Below are 15732 nucleotides of genomic sequence, written 5' to 3'. Positions count from 1 at the left end.
ACATAAGGGGTAGCTACGATTGCGGTACGTCAAACGTGATTTACCTCCTGCACTGCAATGTCTGTAATAAACAGTACGTCGGACAGACTAATTTGGCTTTCAGACTACGCTTTAACAACCACAAATGTCACGCACAAACACTCCCCGACCTTCCGCTCTCAAAGCACCTGTCTCTTTCTAATCACTCAATCAAGCACATTTCTGTTGTAATTTTGGAATCAGGCTTCAGCACAAAAATTGAAAGAGAGCAAAAAGAATCATATTTTATTTATAAGTTTATTACGTTCAACCAGGGCATTAATGAAAGTCCGGGAAGGCTGTTTAGTTTGCAGCTGGCTCGTTGGAGAGCTGATCCTCTCCGCCCTTGAGCTTCTCTAGATGCACACGCTGAAGACACTAGAAGATCTTTAAACTTAACAATCGATAGTTAAACCACATCCTAATGCGTTTAAGTCCGAAGAGAACCTCCAAAACGGATAAATGCGGCTCAAGCGGTTAATCTCAGGCAGGCATAGACTGTCACATCTTACCACTCCTTATCCAAGGAAAAATCCCCCAAAGTGTTAAACTTCGACCTCTAGCACAAAGGAATGTCACGGGATTTGGGGGCGTCAGTGGTCACATGTATCCTATTTCTGGTTTGAAGACGAGCCACCCCTTCCCGACCCAAGACTTTCAAACACTTTTTTTTTTTTTTTTTTTTTTTTGTGCGAGAAAAAATAATTTTTTTACAAACTTTTTTTTTTTCTTTTGCGCGTGCGAGCGTAAATAATTGCTTTTTGCAAACCGATTTTTTTTTTTATGCATTTGCAAGTTTTGGTGCCCTCTCCTTTTTGTGTAAACTATCTGTTTTGTCAACGCTGTTTCTATTTCCTACTGCACTTTACTCCCTCTAATTTCTTCTTAGGGGTATATAAACATTCACGGGCTGTACACTCGCTACCTGATGAACAGCGGTCCCCGCTCGAAACGTCGTAATAAACTTCGAATTAGTAACTCCGACAGTACGCATCTTTGACTTATATATATATATATATATATACTTTTACTTATTTTTTCAGATTTGTTTAAAAAAAGCCGTGAAAGCTACTTATGCGCTTAGTGCAGGTGAGTTATGTGGCCAAGAGCACATATTATAGGGAGATAGTCGCACCTATTCGTCATGTAACTAAGTAAAGTTGGTTAATTAACTTTTGAATTAATGCAAGTAGACATATGGGTCCATTTTAAAACTTGCTGAGCATTATCGAAAACCACAAAATAAACTCTTTTTAGAAGGTTATAACGCCGGGGCAGCATTTTACGGCGTTCTGTAAAAACGCTCCATTTGGACGCGTTTTTAGATTTCGGTTTCTTATCGGAGCGCATCTACGCGCCCGCAGTCCCGCTCCCCAGTGGCTGCGACGCGCAACACACATCCGCCCTACTTCCCCCCCGAGGGGGTGGCTTCGCGCCGCGACCACCAGGGAGCAGGACCGCGGGCGCAAAGATGCTTTCCGATAAGAAACCGAAATCTAGAAACGTGTCCAAATGGAGCGTTTTTGACCTTCTAAAAATAGTTGATTTAGTGGTTTTCGATGATGCTCAGCAAGTTTTTTTTGATTGGAACTATATGTCTACTTGCATTCATTCAAAAGTTAATTAACAAACTTTACTTAATTAGCCGACTAATAGTTGCGTCTATCTCCCTATACTATGTGCTCTTGGCCGTATAACTCACCTGCACAAAGCGCATAATGTAGCTTTCACGGCTTTTTTAAAACAAATCTGAAAGAATAAGTAAAAACACCCTGTATATATATCTATATATATATATATATATATATGTGTGTGTGTGTGTGTGTGTGTGTGTGTGTGTGTGTGTGTGTGAATTCCGGGCACCATGACCCTTTTTCCTGAAGGAACCTCGACGAGCTAAAAGACATACCCCTTTTATCGCTAATTCGAGATTTCAAAGGAAACTGAAGTTGCATCTTCTCAGGACCACGATTTTGTGTTCTTATAAAGTGTGTAAAACACCGTCCTTTTTCCTTTTTATTTTGTCGTTGTGACCTCAAAATTTCGAGTTTTTCGGATAAATCTGAATTTACGAAAAATTTACTAGCGTGTGCTTTTAGATTTGTTTTATTTATCCGAAAACACGGAACCCTGTAGTTATAACCATAGTTTTAAACTGTTTCATACAGCGTACAAGAAACACAACATTGAACATTAAATGGAATGCAAAAAAAAAAGTAAAGTGATTTGTTTTTAATAGCTCAAGCACACTTAGCATTATCCTACCTGGGCATAATTCAGGAAGAAGAGCTGGTCGTGGGTCAAGTTGATGCCTGGCAGCAGTGGTTCTTCTCCGTACTGCTTCACCCATTTTTTGTACGCCTGAAATCACGATACACTGGGTCAGTGGATCCTCTTTACAGACCATTCTCGAGCCGTGACTCGCATTGTGATCGACGCTTTTCGCGTACCCGGTAAGCCTGCTTGAGTCCACCGTTGTCAGCGATGTTCTCTCCCTGAGTCATTTTCCCGTTCACCTGAAATTCGAATTCATTTTCCCAAACCTGCTTACTCCTGACGCAGGAATAACTAATAATTTCCAGGCAATTTTGTCTATCTTTTAGCTGTCAATATTACTGCCGCGTGTCATTGGTGTCTGCCAATATCGTAAGCTTTGTCTGTCACCTTCATCTTTTTGAGCCATTTTGGTTGCGAAATCTGTTTTTACGTGGCATCAATGTTCTTAGCTGCAAGCTTGTGGTATTGCTCAAAATAAGCAGTACAACATGACTGATTGTGATTTAAAATGACGAAGGGGGATCGATGGCCGAGTGGGCTAACGCACATCAGCTCGGAGCATGTGGAGCTCGCGCTGCAGAACCCAGGGATCCTTGGTTCAATCTCCACCCCTGCCCGTTTCGATATGAATGAGCATCGTACCGGCGTGCGGTCGTGTATCACTATACTGCTTGGTGCACGTTAAAGACCCCCAGGCTAGCGGTTGTACTGCACTTGCTAAATTTCTCATATACAGCTGAGACAAGTCGCCCATTGGTGCTGACTGACTGCCGACTATATAAACGTACAACATAATTAATCAGAATGACTAGATAGAGAAGCAGCTATACCGTAAATCCGTAATTGAAACTAATGCACACTACAAAAGGCTCCCAAAGGATAACCCCTTTTGCCTCCAGTTCTTCAATCATGACCACCGGCAGAAAAGGTGTCCGTATGAATTATTTTTTAGCACAAATAGTTTATGCGTCGTGTTTTGGAAGTATGCGGAGCAGTAGTTTGCCGCGTCTTACATTGAGGTTGACGTCTTCGAGGACGTAGCTTGAGTACTGGTCCACCATGCACTGCGCCCGCTCTCTGAAGGTACGCACCGTCTGGTTGTTCCACCACTGCTTTAGGTTACCGTCCTTGTCGAATTGGCGACCTGGGAGAGCATTGTTTCGTTCAAGTCTCCTCCCTGGGACCCATAGCTAAACAGCCAGCAACCATGTCGATTGTGCGAGCCTTGACTTAAGCCCCATCATGGACATACTCCATCGACCACATCGCCTCTGTCAGTCTCACACATACAGACGAGCTGCTTAATGGAGTACAAATAACGAAGGATTCAAGCATGAAGGACGACTGCGACTGGCGTTTAAGCAAACAACATACTAACGATGATGTCTCTAAAAAGGAGTCTGTCGATATTCGAAACACGACTACCCTCATTTCATCCCATTGTCCTTTGGTTATTCCTGATCTTCCCAAATCTGTATAGGTATGTCGGGTGCGGCAATGAAGACGTAAAGGGGTGCGTCCTTAATCGTCCAGCGCACGAAAAAAAAATAAATAAATGAAGACAACTTGTTTTGATGTTATGTTTTGTCCCAAGAGAGAATGCTTCGATCTGGATGAGCAACGTACTGGCGTGAGGGCGTGTATCACTACTGCGTGATGCATGTTAACGACCCCAAGCTAGCGGTTGTACTGCACTGCCTAAGTCTTTCGTCTACAACTAAGACACCAGATGCTCACTGATGCTGACTAACTTCCGGCGGTATAAATATACATTATACATAGAGAATGATTCTATATTCCTCCTCTTCTAAAATCGGCTGGTCCTAGTATTTAACAGGTTAAAAAATAGTTGAATAAACGTTGTCAGCACCACTGCGCCCGTCAACATTGGGCAAATCAGAAACTTCTATGAAAATTGTAAACTTCGCTTCCTTGGGGCTCGCTATATCGCTAACCTTATTTATGTCGTAAATCAAACGAACGTATCACTCGTTTTGATAAATTTCGGAATCAGTGTACCGTGTTTTATTTGTACTGCTTGGAATACCGGTTACATCACCAAATTAAACCGTGAAAATCACTTCAGTATTCTAGCGGTTTTGGTAGGAAACCTCCGTGGCCGCCGTTACGAGAGGTTCTTAATTTTCCTCCACGCCACGATTCAGAAATAGCATTCCCCTGTCTCTCTTAAAAAATAAGAAGAAATATTTAAAAAAAAATAAAATAAGAAAGGAGAGCGAGAGAGAGAAGGGGAGGGAAAGAGAAAGAGAGAGATAGAGCTCTTTAAACGCCTTTTTCTCTTTCCTAATTACCTTTCACGCCACATTAATTACTGAATATTCGAAACCATTCGCCATCGCAATTAAATACCGCGCTACAAATACCAAAATCACGGTGTACTCTTTTCACTGCTCGATGACAGAGCCGTGGAAGCTACGTGCTCGCCGAACCGATCAATCGGCTTCCTCTTACCACCCAATGCCTCTCTCCGCGCGCGAGTACGCGCTGAAGGTGTGTTAACGTGATGTGAGACCGACCGTGCTGACTGGTTCAACAAAAACGTAATACCCACCGCTTTGTCAGCTTAGCGGCGAGCAGTGTTCAGTACAAGTCTCTAAACTACGAAGAAAAACAAAACATTGCATACAAATATAGTAAGTTATCGTTTAAAAGAAAAGGGCCTGTTAAAATTATTGCATATTGTTACACAGTGCCTGGTACGGCCTCATGGCGCCGCCATCTTGCTCGCTTCGCTTGGGGTGCGCCTCGGCGCGGCCATAATCCTATTATGAAGCCTTACTAAGGTGTCGTAATCGGATTATGGCCACGCCGAAGCGCACTCCAAGCGAACAACATGGCGGCGCCCTGAGGTCGTACTTGCAAACCTGTATAGCTCGTTTTTTTTTACCCCTCGTCGTTGCCGTCTTTTTATTGACAGAGAAGGGTCACATGCCCCAAGAACTGTCCAAAAGTACTGTGGGGAAGTGGCCCTGGAGAGCACCGACGTTTGGGTGAAACATATACGTTTTCCGAGTGAACTTGCATGCGCAGGCACAGAGGACGAACACGAATGAGTGAACAAGGACAATCGCTTAGTGTTCAAGAGGTGTGGATCTCCCACTCTGACCCGGAAGCGTCAAACTTCTAAATGTTGTATGTACCAGCTGGGCGCCGCTGCGCTTTATTTTCCTACGCAAGCAATATTCTAGAGCGTCCGTCGCAATGTTGGGGTAAGAAGGCGACGGGAGCGATTCTCGCATCTGCGACTGCTCCGGCGCTTCGCCGCACGCCGCCTCGTCTCCTGCAGACGAAGGGTCACTTCCAAGTTCCCACCAATACTAGACATGAGATAGCCGACCTCTGCCCTGGAAGCGGAGGTTAACCAGCTTCTCTTGCGTGATTCTTCGTCTCTTCGACGGAGATTGCAACTGCCGATGATCTCACCTTTGTCGTCAAAGCCGTGAGTTATTTCGTGACCAATGACGACTCCGATGCCGCCGTAGTTGAGGGACCTGCAAGCCAAGCCCAATGGCCGCAAAAAGAAAGAACGTCGCATCGCAATAGACCACTTTCAAAAGCGCGCACCTCTGAGCGAGGGCTGCGCCAGCGGTAGGCTCACGAACAGGACTCAGCTAAAGTAACTATTGATAAGAGCTTCCTCAACTATAAACGATGGACTAAAGGCGAAAGCTACGGACCGCCAGATCCAATCACGAGCTACTTCGAAATTGTGCAGTATTTCGCTTCGATGCACCTATCGGTGCCCGCGTCTGGGATCACTGATAAGGGGACGGGTGGACAGTCCTTCGAATCGAAGAGCACTGAGTGACTCAACAATTTTACATTGCAAAGGAAGCCACAAGATATAAACTTTTTGCAGCGTCGAAGCTATAGATAGAAATCATCCGGCGCTTTTGGATTCGAGCATTATTCGTCCACCCCTAATAAATGTTAAGCGTGTTATAGTATAGCGTGGAACGTGATTGGACCTCGCGGCCCGTGGCTTTGGTCTTTAGTCCATCATTGGATGAGACAAATTATACGCCTCGCAAGTAGGCTCATTTTCGTCTTCTGCGCATGAGAAAGGAAGTAGCGGTGACGTCAGAACGCCGAACCCTGATTGGCTGATCGCGACCCCCTATCTGAGCGTCGTCTGCTTTTTTGCAACGTCGTCTGCTCGCAACGTCGTCTGCGCCTGTCTGACCTTTCGTGCGACTTCCGGAAGTGCAGGTCTTTACGAGCGAGCTCGACTTCGCCTTTCAGAGAGGGCAGACGAAATAACTCGAGCGGTACGTTGTTTTTGTCTAACAACTAGCAGACGCGCATCAAGGAGAGAAGTCAAAGGACTCACTGGCGAGGTGTCCCGAGGCGCCGAGTTCCCTCCCAAATACTTTTTCCCTCCTTTCGTGTGCGGCGAGACTCCTCATTCTTTAACGGCGTCGGCGGGTTGGCGCAGTTAACGTTGTCTGCTTTACGTCTGCTAGTCAAAGCGATGGCTGCTTTACCTTTCGTGCGTCTGTCGGAGATTCACCACTTTTCACCGGCGAGAGTCACCGTTGCCTCGGGAACCAAGGAGATAACAAGAGGAAGAAATTGACCTCTTAATCTAAAACTGAGGTCAGCGATCAAAGTATGATACGGGAAGGGTTCACAAGGGTCGCGCGGGCATATTCCATTCAGCGCGCCAGCCGGTCGTGGGCAGACGGTCGCCGAGTCGCGGAGTGCCTGCTAGGCCTAACTGCCGTGCTCTCTTGGTCGCGTTCGGTGGAATCGTGGCCGTTGAAGCTTTTCCCGGGTGTTTGTGGATCCAGCGTTTTTGTTCGTCGTTTCAAGTACTTTCTACTTTTTTCTTGCTGCTTGAAGTCGGGACGCGTGAGAAGCGCACGTAGAAAAATAAACGTCCATGGGTCGCCGCGACCGCGACGCTGTCGGCCATGCTGATTTAATCGTAAGAAGTGCGTAAGACAGCTTCAGAGCTGTCGTAGGATTTCGTCGTAACCTGCGCAAAAGTTACGAAAATTTCATTTTGTGAATACGAATTTGTTCTTAAGTTATGTCTTACGCACATTTATGGCGTAAGATCGTTTCGTGAATCTGGACTCTGCACTTCCGAAAGTCGCAGGAAAGGTAAGACAGAGGCAGACGATGTTGCGAGCAGACGACGTTCCAAAGGAGCAGACGACGCTCATATAGGGGGTCGCGATCAGCCATTTAGGGCTCGGCGTTCTGACGTCACCGCTACCCCCTGCGCAAGAAGCAGACGAATTTGCCCTCCGCATAGCGACATTCTTTGAAGCACCGAATGCGTGACGGTCCAGCTTTAAAGAAGCTAATGGCGGCGCACAGCAGAAGACTGAACTGAATGACGCCATTTTGTTCCAGCGCAAATGCGTCTTGTCATTTGTATGTTGTCGCTATTTGTAAAAAGAAGTATCAAGGATTCTTAGGCTTAGCCGCTCAGCTCGTATCGAAAACGAGTGCTGAGTCAGCGTTTGGCGACGGCTTGAATCCATTAACATGCTTTTTGTCAAGATACGTCTATTAAAGTTGTTTGAAGCGGGTGTAACGAAATTTCACCCCTTTCCGCAGCCAGCGCGCCCTCATTCTGCACCCTTTGTACACCCTTCGAAAATAAAGGGTGTTCCATGCAACGGCAGCCTCTATTGCCATTAAAAAGAGTGTAAGGGTGCTGAAAGTGTGTAGCTATAGGTCTAAGTGTCTCTGAAACACCCTTTTTACACCCTGAACGGCGTAAATAGTTTTACCGTACACATCCTCAAATGCGGATGTGTATGAGCTGGGTGTGTAGAACGTGCGCCGTGTCATTACTCACTTGGGAAAATGGTGGCTGTAGAAAAGCGGCTGCAGGATGCCAGCCGGGAAGACGATATCATTCTTGTTGGGATTATAGAAAGCGTTTACCACCGCTGGCTCTGTTGTCCACCTGCACGAAAGAGAAAGAAAGAAAGAGAAAAAAAAAAAAAAAAACATTACGTATTTTAACTTTAGAGATTAAGTCAACTCGTCGTCCGCGCAATTAGTGCGACGAGTGCAACAGCTGTAACGGAAGTGTTGTTGCTGCTGCACTTCCGTTACACTTTTTGGGGACATTTTTTTAATGAACCCCTAGCTCTTATGCACAGTATCGAGCTTTTGTAGACCGTTTTTCTCCCTCCGCTATACTCTCAATAACAAAGACGTTGCTATGGCGCACGGGCGGCGCTATGCCAGCTGTTGCAGGTTAGGAAAATGAGAACAAGCTCCTCCCACTAAGCCCCCAACTCTTTCCACTTTAGCGAGCGAACGTTGGAGAGAAGGCGAGGGAGGAGACGCTCTCTCCAGCGTTCGCTCCGCTAAACTGCACAGGGTGGAGGGCTTTGTGGGAGCGCTCCACTCTTTCTTGGGCTTGGTGATATCCCACACTGCCTGGTGATAGTTAGGGGGAGGAATCATGTGGTTGTTTTTTACACTTAGGCTAGGTGGAGCACGCTACCGCCCGTTACAAAGGGTATAGCCATTCACATCCATCCATGCATCCATCCATCCGGAGGAGCTTGTTCTGCTTTACTCTCGCTGAGGAAACTTTTGCTGAACGGTTAAAACGATCTACCAAAAGTTCCTATGTCGCGTAAAAGAGCGTAGCGGCTACATTTTACGTAACCCCCATCGAAGCTATGGCGTGAAATTAAAACGAAACAAAACACAAAAACAAACTCGCGTCGAAGGTTTCTTTCTTTTTTTTTTTTTTTTTGAGACTATGCAACCGAAGTTGAGACGTTGCATCGTGACGCTTTTAAAACTGCTGATTCATGGTTAGGGCTGGGTTGAGTGCTCACTTCTCCTTGTTGACCGGCTGACGCAGCTTGAGCTGGTTACGGATTGCCTCGAAGCGGAGGATGTTGAACACGTTGTCCAGGTACAGGTCCTCGTGTACCACCAGCTGGAAATTAAGTTCGGATGTCGGTTCTATTATTTGCGGTACCGTTTATTTGAGTTCCTCGTAATTTGAGTTTCTTTTTAAACGTAAACTGAAAAAAAGATGAAAAAGCTTTCGTACCCATAATTATTTTTTTGGCACCAGAAGAAAACAAATCGTTATTTGGTAGCTTTAAGAATGGGGGGCCCCGTTGCTCTGAGTCCCCAAACAGCTTGAAGCGTCGCACTCCGTATGCGCAGAGCGTTGGAGCCCCCTATTATAAAATTCTCTGTAATTAGACACTGACTACACGATTGAAAGCCGGGTGTCTAGCTCCCGCCATGTCTCTGGTCGCGTGAGTATAATCAGCACGAGCAGCTGTAAGCCCGCCAAAGCTACCTTCACCTGCATGCACGCCTGAATGCTGAGAGCACTCACCGAGTCGTACTCCTTGGACAGTTCGTACGGGTTGGTGAGCAAGTCCGGGTAGCCGACGCGTTCGTTCATGGCGTTGGCCTGCAATGCACGGTTCGCATTCGGTCAGGCAAGGACGTTCACTGAGGGCTCGGGAGAGAACCCGAAATCAACTACTGCAGTCGAAATTCTGAAGCGGCTCATCAATTGTATACCTTTTGAGCACGGTAGTAGATATGGTACTTAAGGCAGAACTATGGCACCGCGCACGCTGCTCAGCTGCTGCCGCGCACCGCTCGCACAAAAGACGCATTGTTTGCTGCAGACGTGATGACGGAAGTATCTCCGTACACGCCTCAAGCACGCTCCGAGTTTGCATCGCACGTGTGTACACTTTGAACACGTCTGCAGATAGTTTTTGCATAGCCAGTGTGACCGTTATATGAGGAAGACCTCAGGCTGTGTCTGCGGACTGTCTTTTGTACGATGCGTTGTTGCAGTGTGACCGCGATGAGGCTCCGAAACAAATCGTGCAACACGGTCGAACATCTAGTATGCCAAAGGCCGATATAGCGAGGATATGGATATAGCAAAGTTCCGGATAAAGCGAAGATGTGGATATAGCGAAGGTGTGCATATTGACGGAAATGGTGAAGTTTTCAACAAGGTGAAGATAGCGAAGGTGCGGATATTGTGAAGATATTGATATAGCGAAACAATATTTAAAGCATATATACTTTCAAAGTGCAAAAAACAACTAATACACACGAGACATTTGTTTTTTTGAAATAAATAATTGAGTTTACTTTTGGGAGTTTGCATGTGGTACCCGTAAATTTACACATTTAGTGTAAGTTTATAGGCACTTACACACTTTAAATACAGGATATAAAACGAAATAAAATACTGGGCAGTCGGCTGGACATTTTGTGTTCGTGCTTTCATCCACCGATTCGGAAAATAATATTCATTGTGTATTTATCAGTTTTTTTTTGTGAATGTATAGTTTGGAAAGTCTACTAAAAACAGTTTTTAAACATATCGGTTCTAGTCAAGGCATATACAGGGAGTTCCCCAGAGAGGAGTGGCGTGCTTTTCGGCCTGGGAAAATAAACTATGCATCTCATAAAGCTCAAACTCCATGAGAAAGTGATGATAGCGGTTGCGACAGAACGCAAAAGTTTGAGAGCATGAGGTTACCTCTATCAAAAGATAATACCTTTCATACGGGTCGCGGCGTCCACCTAACCCTAGTACCGTCGACACAAGGACTGGCATTCTGGAGGCTTGTGGGATTTATATGACTGAAAAACTTTCGTTAGCAAGAAATGTAATTTTTATTTCTTTCTTGCTAACAAGTTTTTTTAAATTTTTTTTCAACTGCAATAGATGCAAAAGGCAACTACGTCATTTCTTGTTTTGACGATATTAGGCGTAAGTGGAGGTCGGCCCATATATACATTTTGTTTTTCGTAGATTATCTTTTGATCCTGCAAACTTTCGGGTTTTATCGCAGCCGCTAACGTCCTATTCTCCCGTAGTTTCAGCTTTCCACATTGCATAGTTTATTTACCCGGGCCAAAAGACACGGTTCTCTTTTCTCGGGAACTTCCCGGTACCGCAGTGATACGCATATTATCTCTTCTAGTATGTGAATTAGAGAACGCTGACGTTCATAAATTGAACGAATGATAAACAACGCTGACCAATATTTCGCCCTCATATAAACTTTGGTTTATTGTCACAGGCACGTAATACAGTCGCGAACAGACTAAGCTCCAACTTTACCAGTGGTTCTGCCTCAAAACGAGAAGTTGAATTAGGTTCGAGAAAGTGCGTGCAAACCAGAGTACTGCTCGACTTAGCATGATCATGTGAACGAATGCTTTGGCCGGTGCAACAAGACACAATTAAACCAGCGTCAAGCGATGGTAGGCATGCAATAGGGACGAACGTGGGGGGCAGGTGCATTTCATTTAATTTATTTACCCTCAGGGCATAAAGCATTACAGAGGGGGAGTAAGGGAACAGTGAGTCGCTAAAAAAAAAAAAAATCTCACGTGCGAAAATTGATAAAAATCATGATCAACAAAATCAGGTAAAGATACTAATCACCGTCTTTTTAAAAAGAACACTGTCTACATTGAAACAATGGGGGCCGGAAGGTGGTTCCATTCATGGGATGTGCATGGTACAAAATAATGGTAAAAAGCATTGCAATTTGAATGAGGGATGCAAACTTTATGTTGATGATCGACTCGTGATGAAACATAGAAAGGAAGCTCAAAAAGCCTTTCTCGCAGTGTAACATTAGTGTAATAAATTGTGTGAAATAGGCTTAACCGAGCAATTTTTCTGCGTACTGAGAGATGTGGAAGTAAAAGGTTAGCCTTCATTAACGATATTCTTGCGGTTCGATGATAGAGGAAATGAAACGTACTGATCCGTTTTGTACGGCTTCAAGTGATGCAATTAGTGAATATTGGCCAGGGTCCCAAATAGATGATGCATACTCTAGCTTTGGTCGTACGAGTGTTTTGTCCAGTATCACATTTAATGATTGGGGTGCCAATGAGAAGTTTCTCTTCAAGTATCCCAGCATGCGATTTGCATTGTTAGTTACGTCATCTATGTGATGTTTCCATGTCAGATCAGACTTGATATGTACACCAAGGTGCTTATACTCCGAGACCGACTGTAATGGAATTCCTTTAATGTTATAATCTGCAGGTACTTCTGTACATCTGGATATGCGCATAAATTTACATTTAGTTGAGTTTATTTGCATTGACCATGATTCGCACCAAAGTGACTCTGCATTAATATCATTTTGTAACTGTCTTGATTGAGGGTTGTTGGTTACTTCGCTGTATTGGACGCACTCATCAGCGAATAGTGAAATATTGGATGAAATATTAGATGGTAAGTCATTAATATAGATTAAAAATAGCAAAGGTCCTAAGACTAAACCCTGCGGTACTCCTGAAGTGACAGAAACTAAAGTGGAACTAGAGTCATTTATGGTAACCAATTGTTGACGATTAGTCAAGAAAGAATGCATCCAGGTGAGAACTTTAAAGTCGATATTTAGTTCACTGAGTTTTAACAGAAGTAGTTTGTGAGACACTTTATCAAACGCTTTTGAAATATCTAAAATTCAATCTATACTTGACCTCCGGTTAGGTATAGAATGAAGGTCATGTGTGAACGATGCAAGCTGCGTTTCGCATGAGAATGATTCCCGAAAACCATGTTGAAATGGACAAAAGAAGCAGTTTGATTCTAAGAAATTTACTAAATTGGAATAAATTATATGCTAAAGAAATTTGCATGGGACACTGGTCAATGATATAGGGCGAAAATTTAGAGGACTGTTTATCACCTCCCTTGTGAACAGGAACCGCCCTGGCGACCTTCCAATCATCAGGTCAAATACCGAACTGTAGGGATTGAGTAACTATATATATGTCAGAGAGCAAAATTGACGTATACATTTTCGTGTTTTTTAGGAACTTTGTATTAATATCGTCGATTCCTGCTGATGATGAAAGTTTAAGGGAATCAATTATTTGAACAATATTCTCAGGATCAATTGCTAGCGGATACATTGGAAGGAAGTCATATGATGTGCTATCAGAAGTAGGAGAGCTTGAAGGAACCGAGAAACAACTTACAAATACATCATTGAAAATATTAGCGCAATCCACACTAGCAATGAGACTACCATCATCGGCGTTCAATGACACTGAAGTTTTACTCTTTCCTTTCGTGACATTCGAAAACTGTTTAGGATTATTTATTGATGAACGATAAGGTGCAGGGAAAAAAATTTTTGTTTGGCTTCATCTACAGCAGTTTTGTATGAACCAGCAGCAGTGTAATAAGCGACCCATAATCGACCAGTCAAATCTTTTTTCGCAGCACGAAATAGACGCTTTTTCTTGTTACGCAATCTATTGAGCGCTCTATTAAACCATGGCGCATCTGAATTGGAATACACCTTTCTCAGAGGGATATAAAAATTTAAAAATCGATCAAGTTCCGTCTTGAATAAGTTCCAATTATCATTAACAGTACGCTCATGAAAGCAGGGTAAAACAGTTTCTATAAAAGTGCACAGGTCCCTATTAACTGCCTCAAAGTTAGCTTTACCGTAGTCTCGTACACGTTTGAAGGTATTTGGTACAGCCGCCGACGGCATTTTTATATCAAAATGTAATAGGCAATGATCACTTAGACCCGGTAAATGTAATATGGACGAGACTAACTTCGGGCATGTTGTTAGGATAAGGTCTAGTATATTTGTTGATGAGCTGGTAGTGCGGGTAGGTTTGGTTACCGATTGCGAAATACTATATTCAGAACATAAATCTACAAAAGTATTGCTTTCCATAAAAAAAAAAAAATGGCTGAGCAACTGGGGAAATTTCAGACCAAACAATGGTTGGAAAATTAAAATCACCCATAAGAATGATGGGTGAAGTAGGGAAGCGAGTGATTCCCTTATTGAGTGAGTCATGTAAATCGTCACAAAAAAAGTTGTTCGCACTTGGAGGGCGGTAACAGACACCCAATATCAGTCGCTTGTGGTTTACACACAGGTCGACCCACAGTTTCAATTTGGCTACATACAACGATGATTGAAGATGCAATGTTATTCACAACGGCAATGAGTACTCCACCGCCAAGTCTACCACCCTTATATCGATATACATTGAACCGTTTATGGCAGTTAAATATTTTATTGTTTTGAATTTTGTTAGATAACCACGTTTCCGTGAGAACCACTATTGAACAATCACTGGAATCAATAGCGGAACTCAGATCCTCTCGACAACATGCATGACGCTGCAAACATTACCAAAAAGAACTGAAATATTACGTGTTTCGAAGAAACGCTGCGACCCGATCCCCGCTCTTACCTAGCTTAATGTCCTTTCGAGCGCGTCATGGCTGCCAGGACGATGATCACGAATAATATGCCGTGCGCCAGAAGTAATAACCTCGTGAACCAAGTCTTCCCTCGGATCGTAAGCATATACCTTGTTGTTAACGTGCAATTTAATATAACATACGGAAAACACGGATCCCAGTGACTTTCCAAAATCAATCAGCCTTGATCTCGCAAGGGCGCATCCTGGAACAGAGAAGACAACTTGCCGAGTTTCGGTGGTAAACTCTCGTTAGATAGGTAACAAAGCTGTGGTGCAGAGGTTTCGGCAGCACCTAAAGAAGGCCAACGCGGAGCTTGGACACAAATGCTGTGCTGCAGCTACTACATACGCAAAAAAAAAAAAAAAAAAAAAAGAAGACGTGAAAACTTTTTGTTACGTCGTTTCTCCCAGTTTTTTTCCCGTGCACTACGGCGCAGCTTCCCATCAACTGCTGTATAAGCTTATGTTTTAAGCCGTGAAGTGAATGTTCACCTTTTCTTCGGCCACCTTTCGCGTCTCCCGGTCCATCCAGTCGTTTTCTTTGAGCAGTTCGTTGAAGGCTTCCCGAATGTTGTGGATCATCTTGAGGGCCTAAGAGACGAGATAGCACGTAAGAACTTCACTATGCTTGTGTAAATCGCACAAAAATGTGAACTTTTAGACGCATATCATTTCACAATACTATAGGCTTATGATTTTTTTAACCACAACGCATAAAAGCGGCTAGCCGTTAGAGAACGTATGACAACGGCACTTACTCTAGTCGACATTTCCGATCCTTATGCAGGGAAGCGGTTAATCTCTTAAAGTTTCGGAGTATTTTTATTTCTGAAGGGGAAAAAAAAAAACCTTCGGCCACAATATCATATTTTTATTGCCGCAGTTAATTTTGAGGGCGACTGTGTTGACGCAACCACAATTGTCTGGTTCAAAAGAAGCGATGCATCCTTTTCCCTCAGGCTCCCTGCAAAGGGTCAACTACAACACCGAACTTGGAAATGGTTTCCCGGTTACGAGAGGGAGGCTTTAGATAAGCTTACTCCTCGCATCTTGCAACACATAAAAAAAAAAAAAAAACAAACTACAACAACAAAAGGATTAACTTTGGTAATTGTCCTAGTTGACTTCCCTGTGTGGAAGAAGGGGCGTGGCGAATAAAAAAACAAAGACTTA

The 15732-nt window shown here is 43.9% G+C and overlaps 1 protein-coding gene across 1 annotated transcript in view; it reads right to left on the bottom strand.

Annotated features, from left to right (window-relative positions):
- The window catches only part of LOC8031989 (neprilysin-1), a 61437-nt gene that overhangs the window by 8870 nt on the left and 36835 nt on the right, over positions 1-15732 (bottom strand). The window contains exons 9-16 of the mRNA XM_029980359.3: positions 15052-15150; positions 9650-9727; positions 9132-9235; positions 8129-8239; positions 5740-5807; positions 3309-3439; positions 2469-2534; positions 2284-2379 (exon numbers count right to left, since the gene is read on the bottom strand). Coding sequence (XP_029836219.2) covers positions 2284-2379; positions 2469-2534; positions 3309-3439; positions 5740-5807; positions 8129-8239; positions 9132-9235; positions 9650-9727; positions 15052-15150 — 753 coding nt within the window. The remainder of the gene's footprint in view (positions 1-2283; positions 2380-2468; positions 2535-3308; positions 3440-5739; positions 5808-8128; positions 8240-9131; positions 9236-9649; positions 9728-15051; positions 15151-15732) is intronic.

This window comes from Ixodes scapularis, unplaced genomic scaffold (genome assembly GCF_016920785.2).
Source record: "Ixodes scapularis isolate PalLabHiFi unplaced genomic scaffold, ASM1692078v2 PGA_scaffold1__304_contigs__length_218370807, whole genome shotgun sequence".
NCBI classification, from domain to species: Eukaryota; Metazoa; Arthropoda; class Arachnida; order Ixodida; family Ixodidae; genus Ixodes; species Ixodes scapularis.
This window is presented reverse-complemented; position numbering and strand designations above follow the sequence as displayed.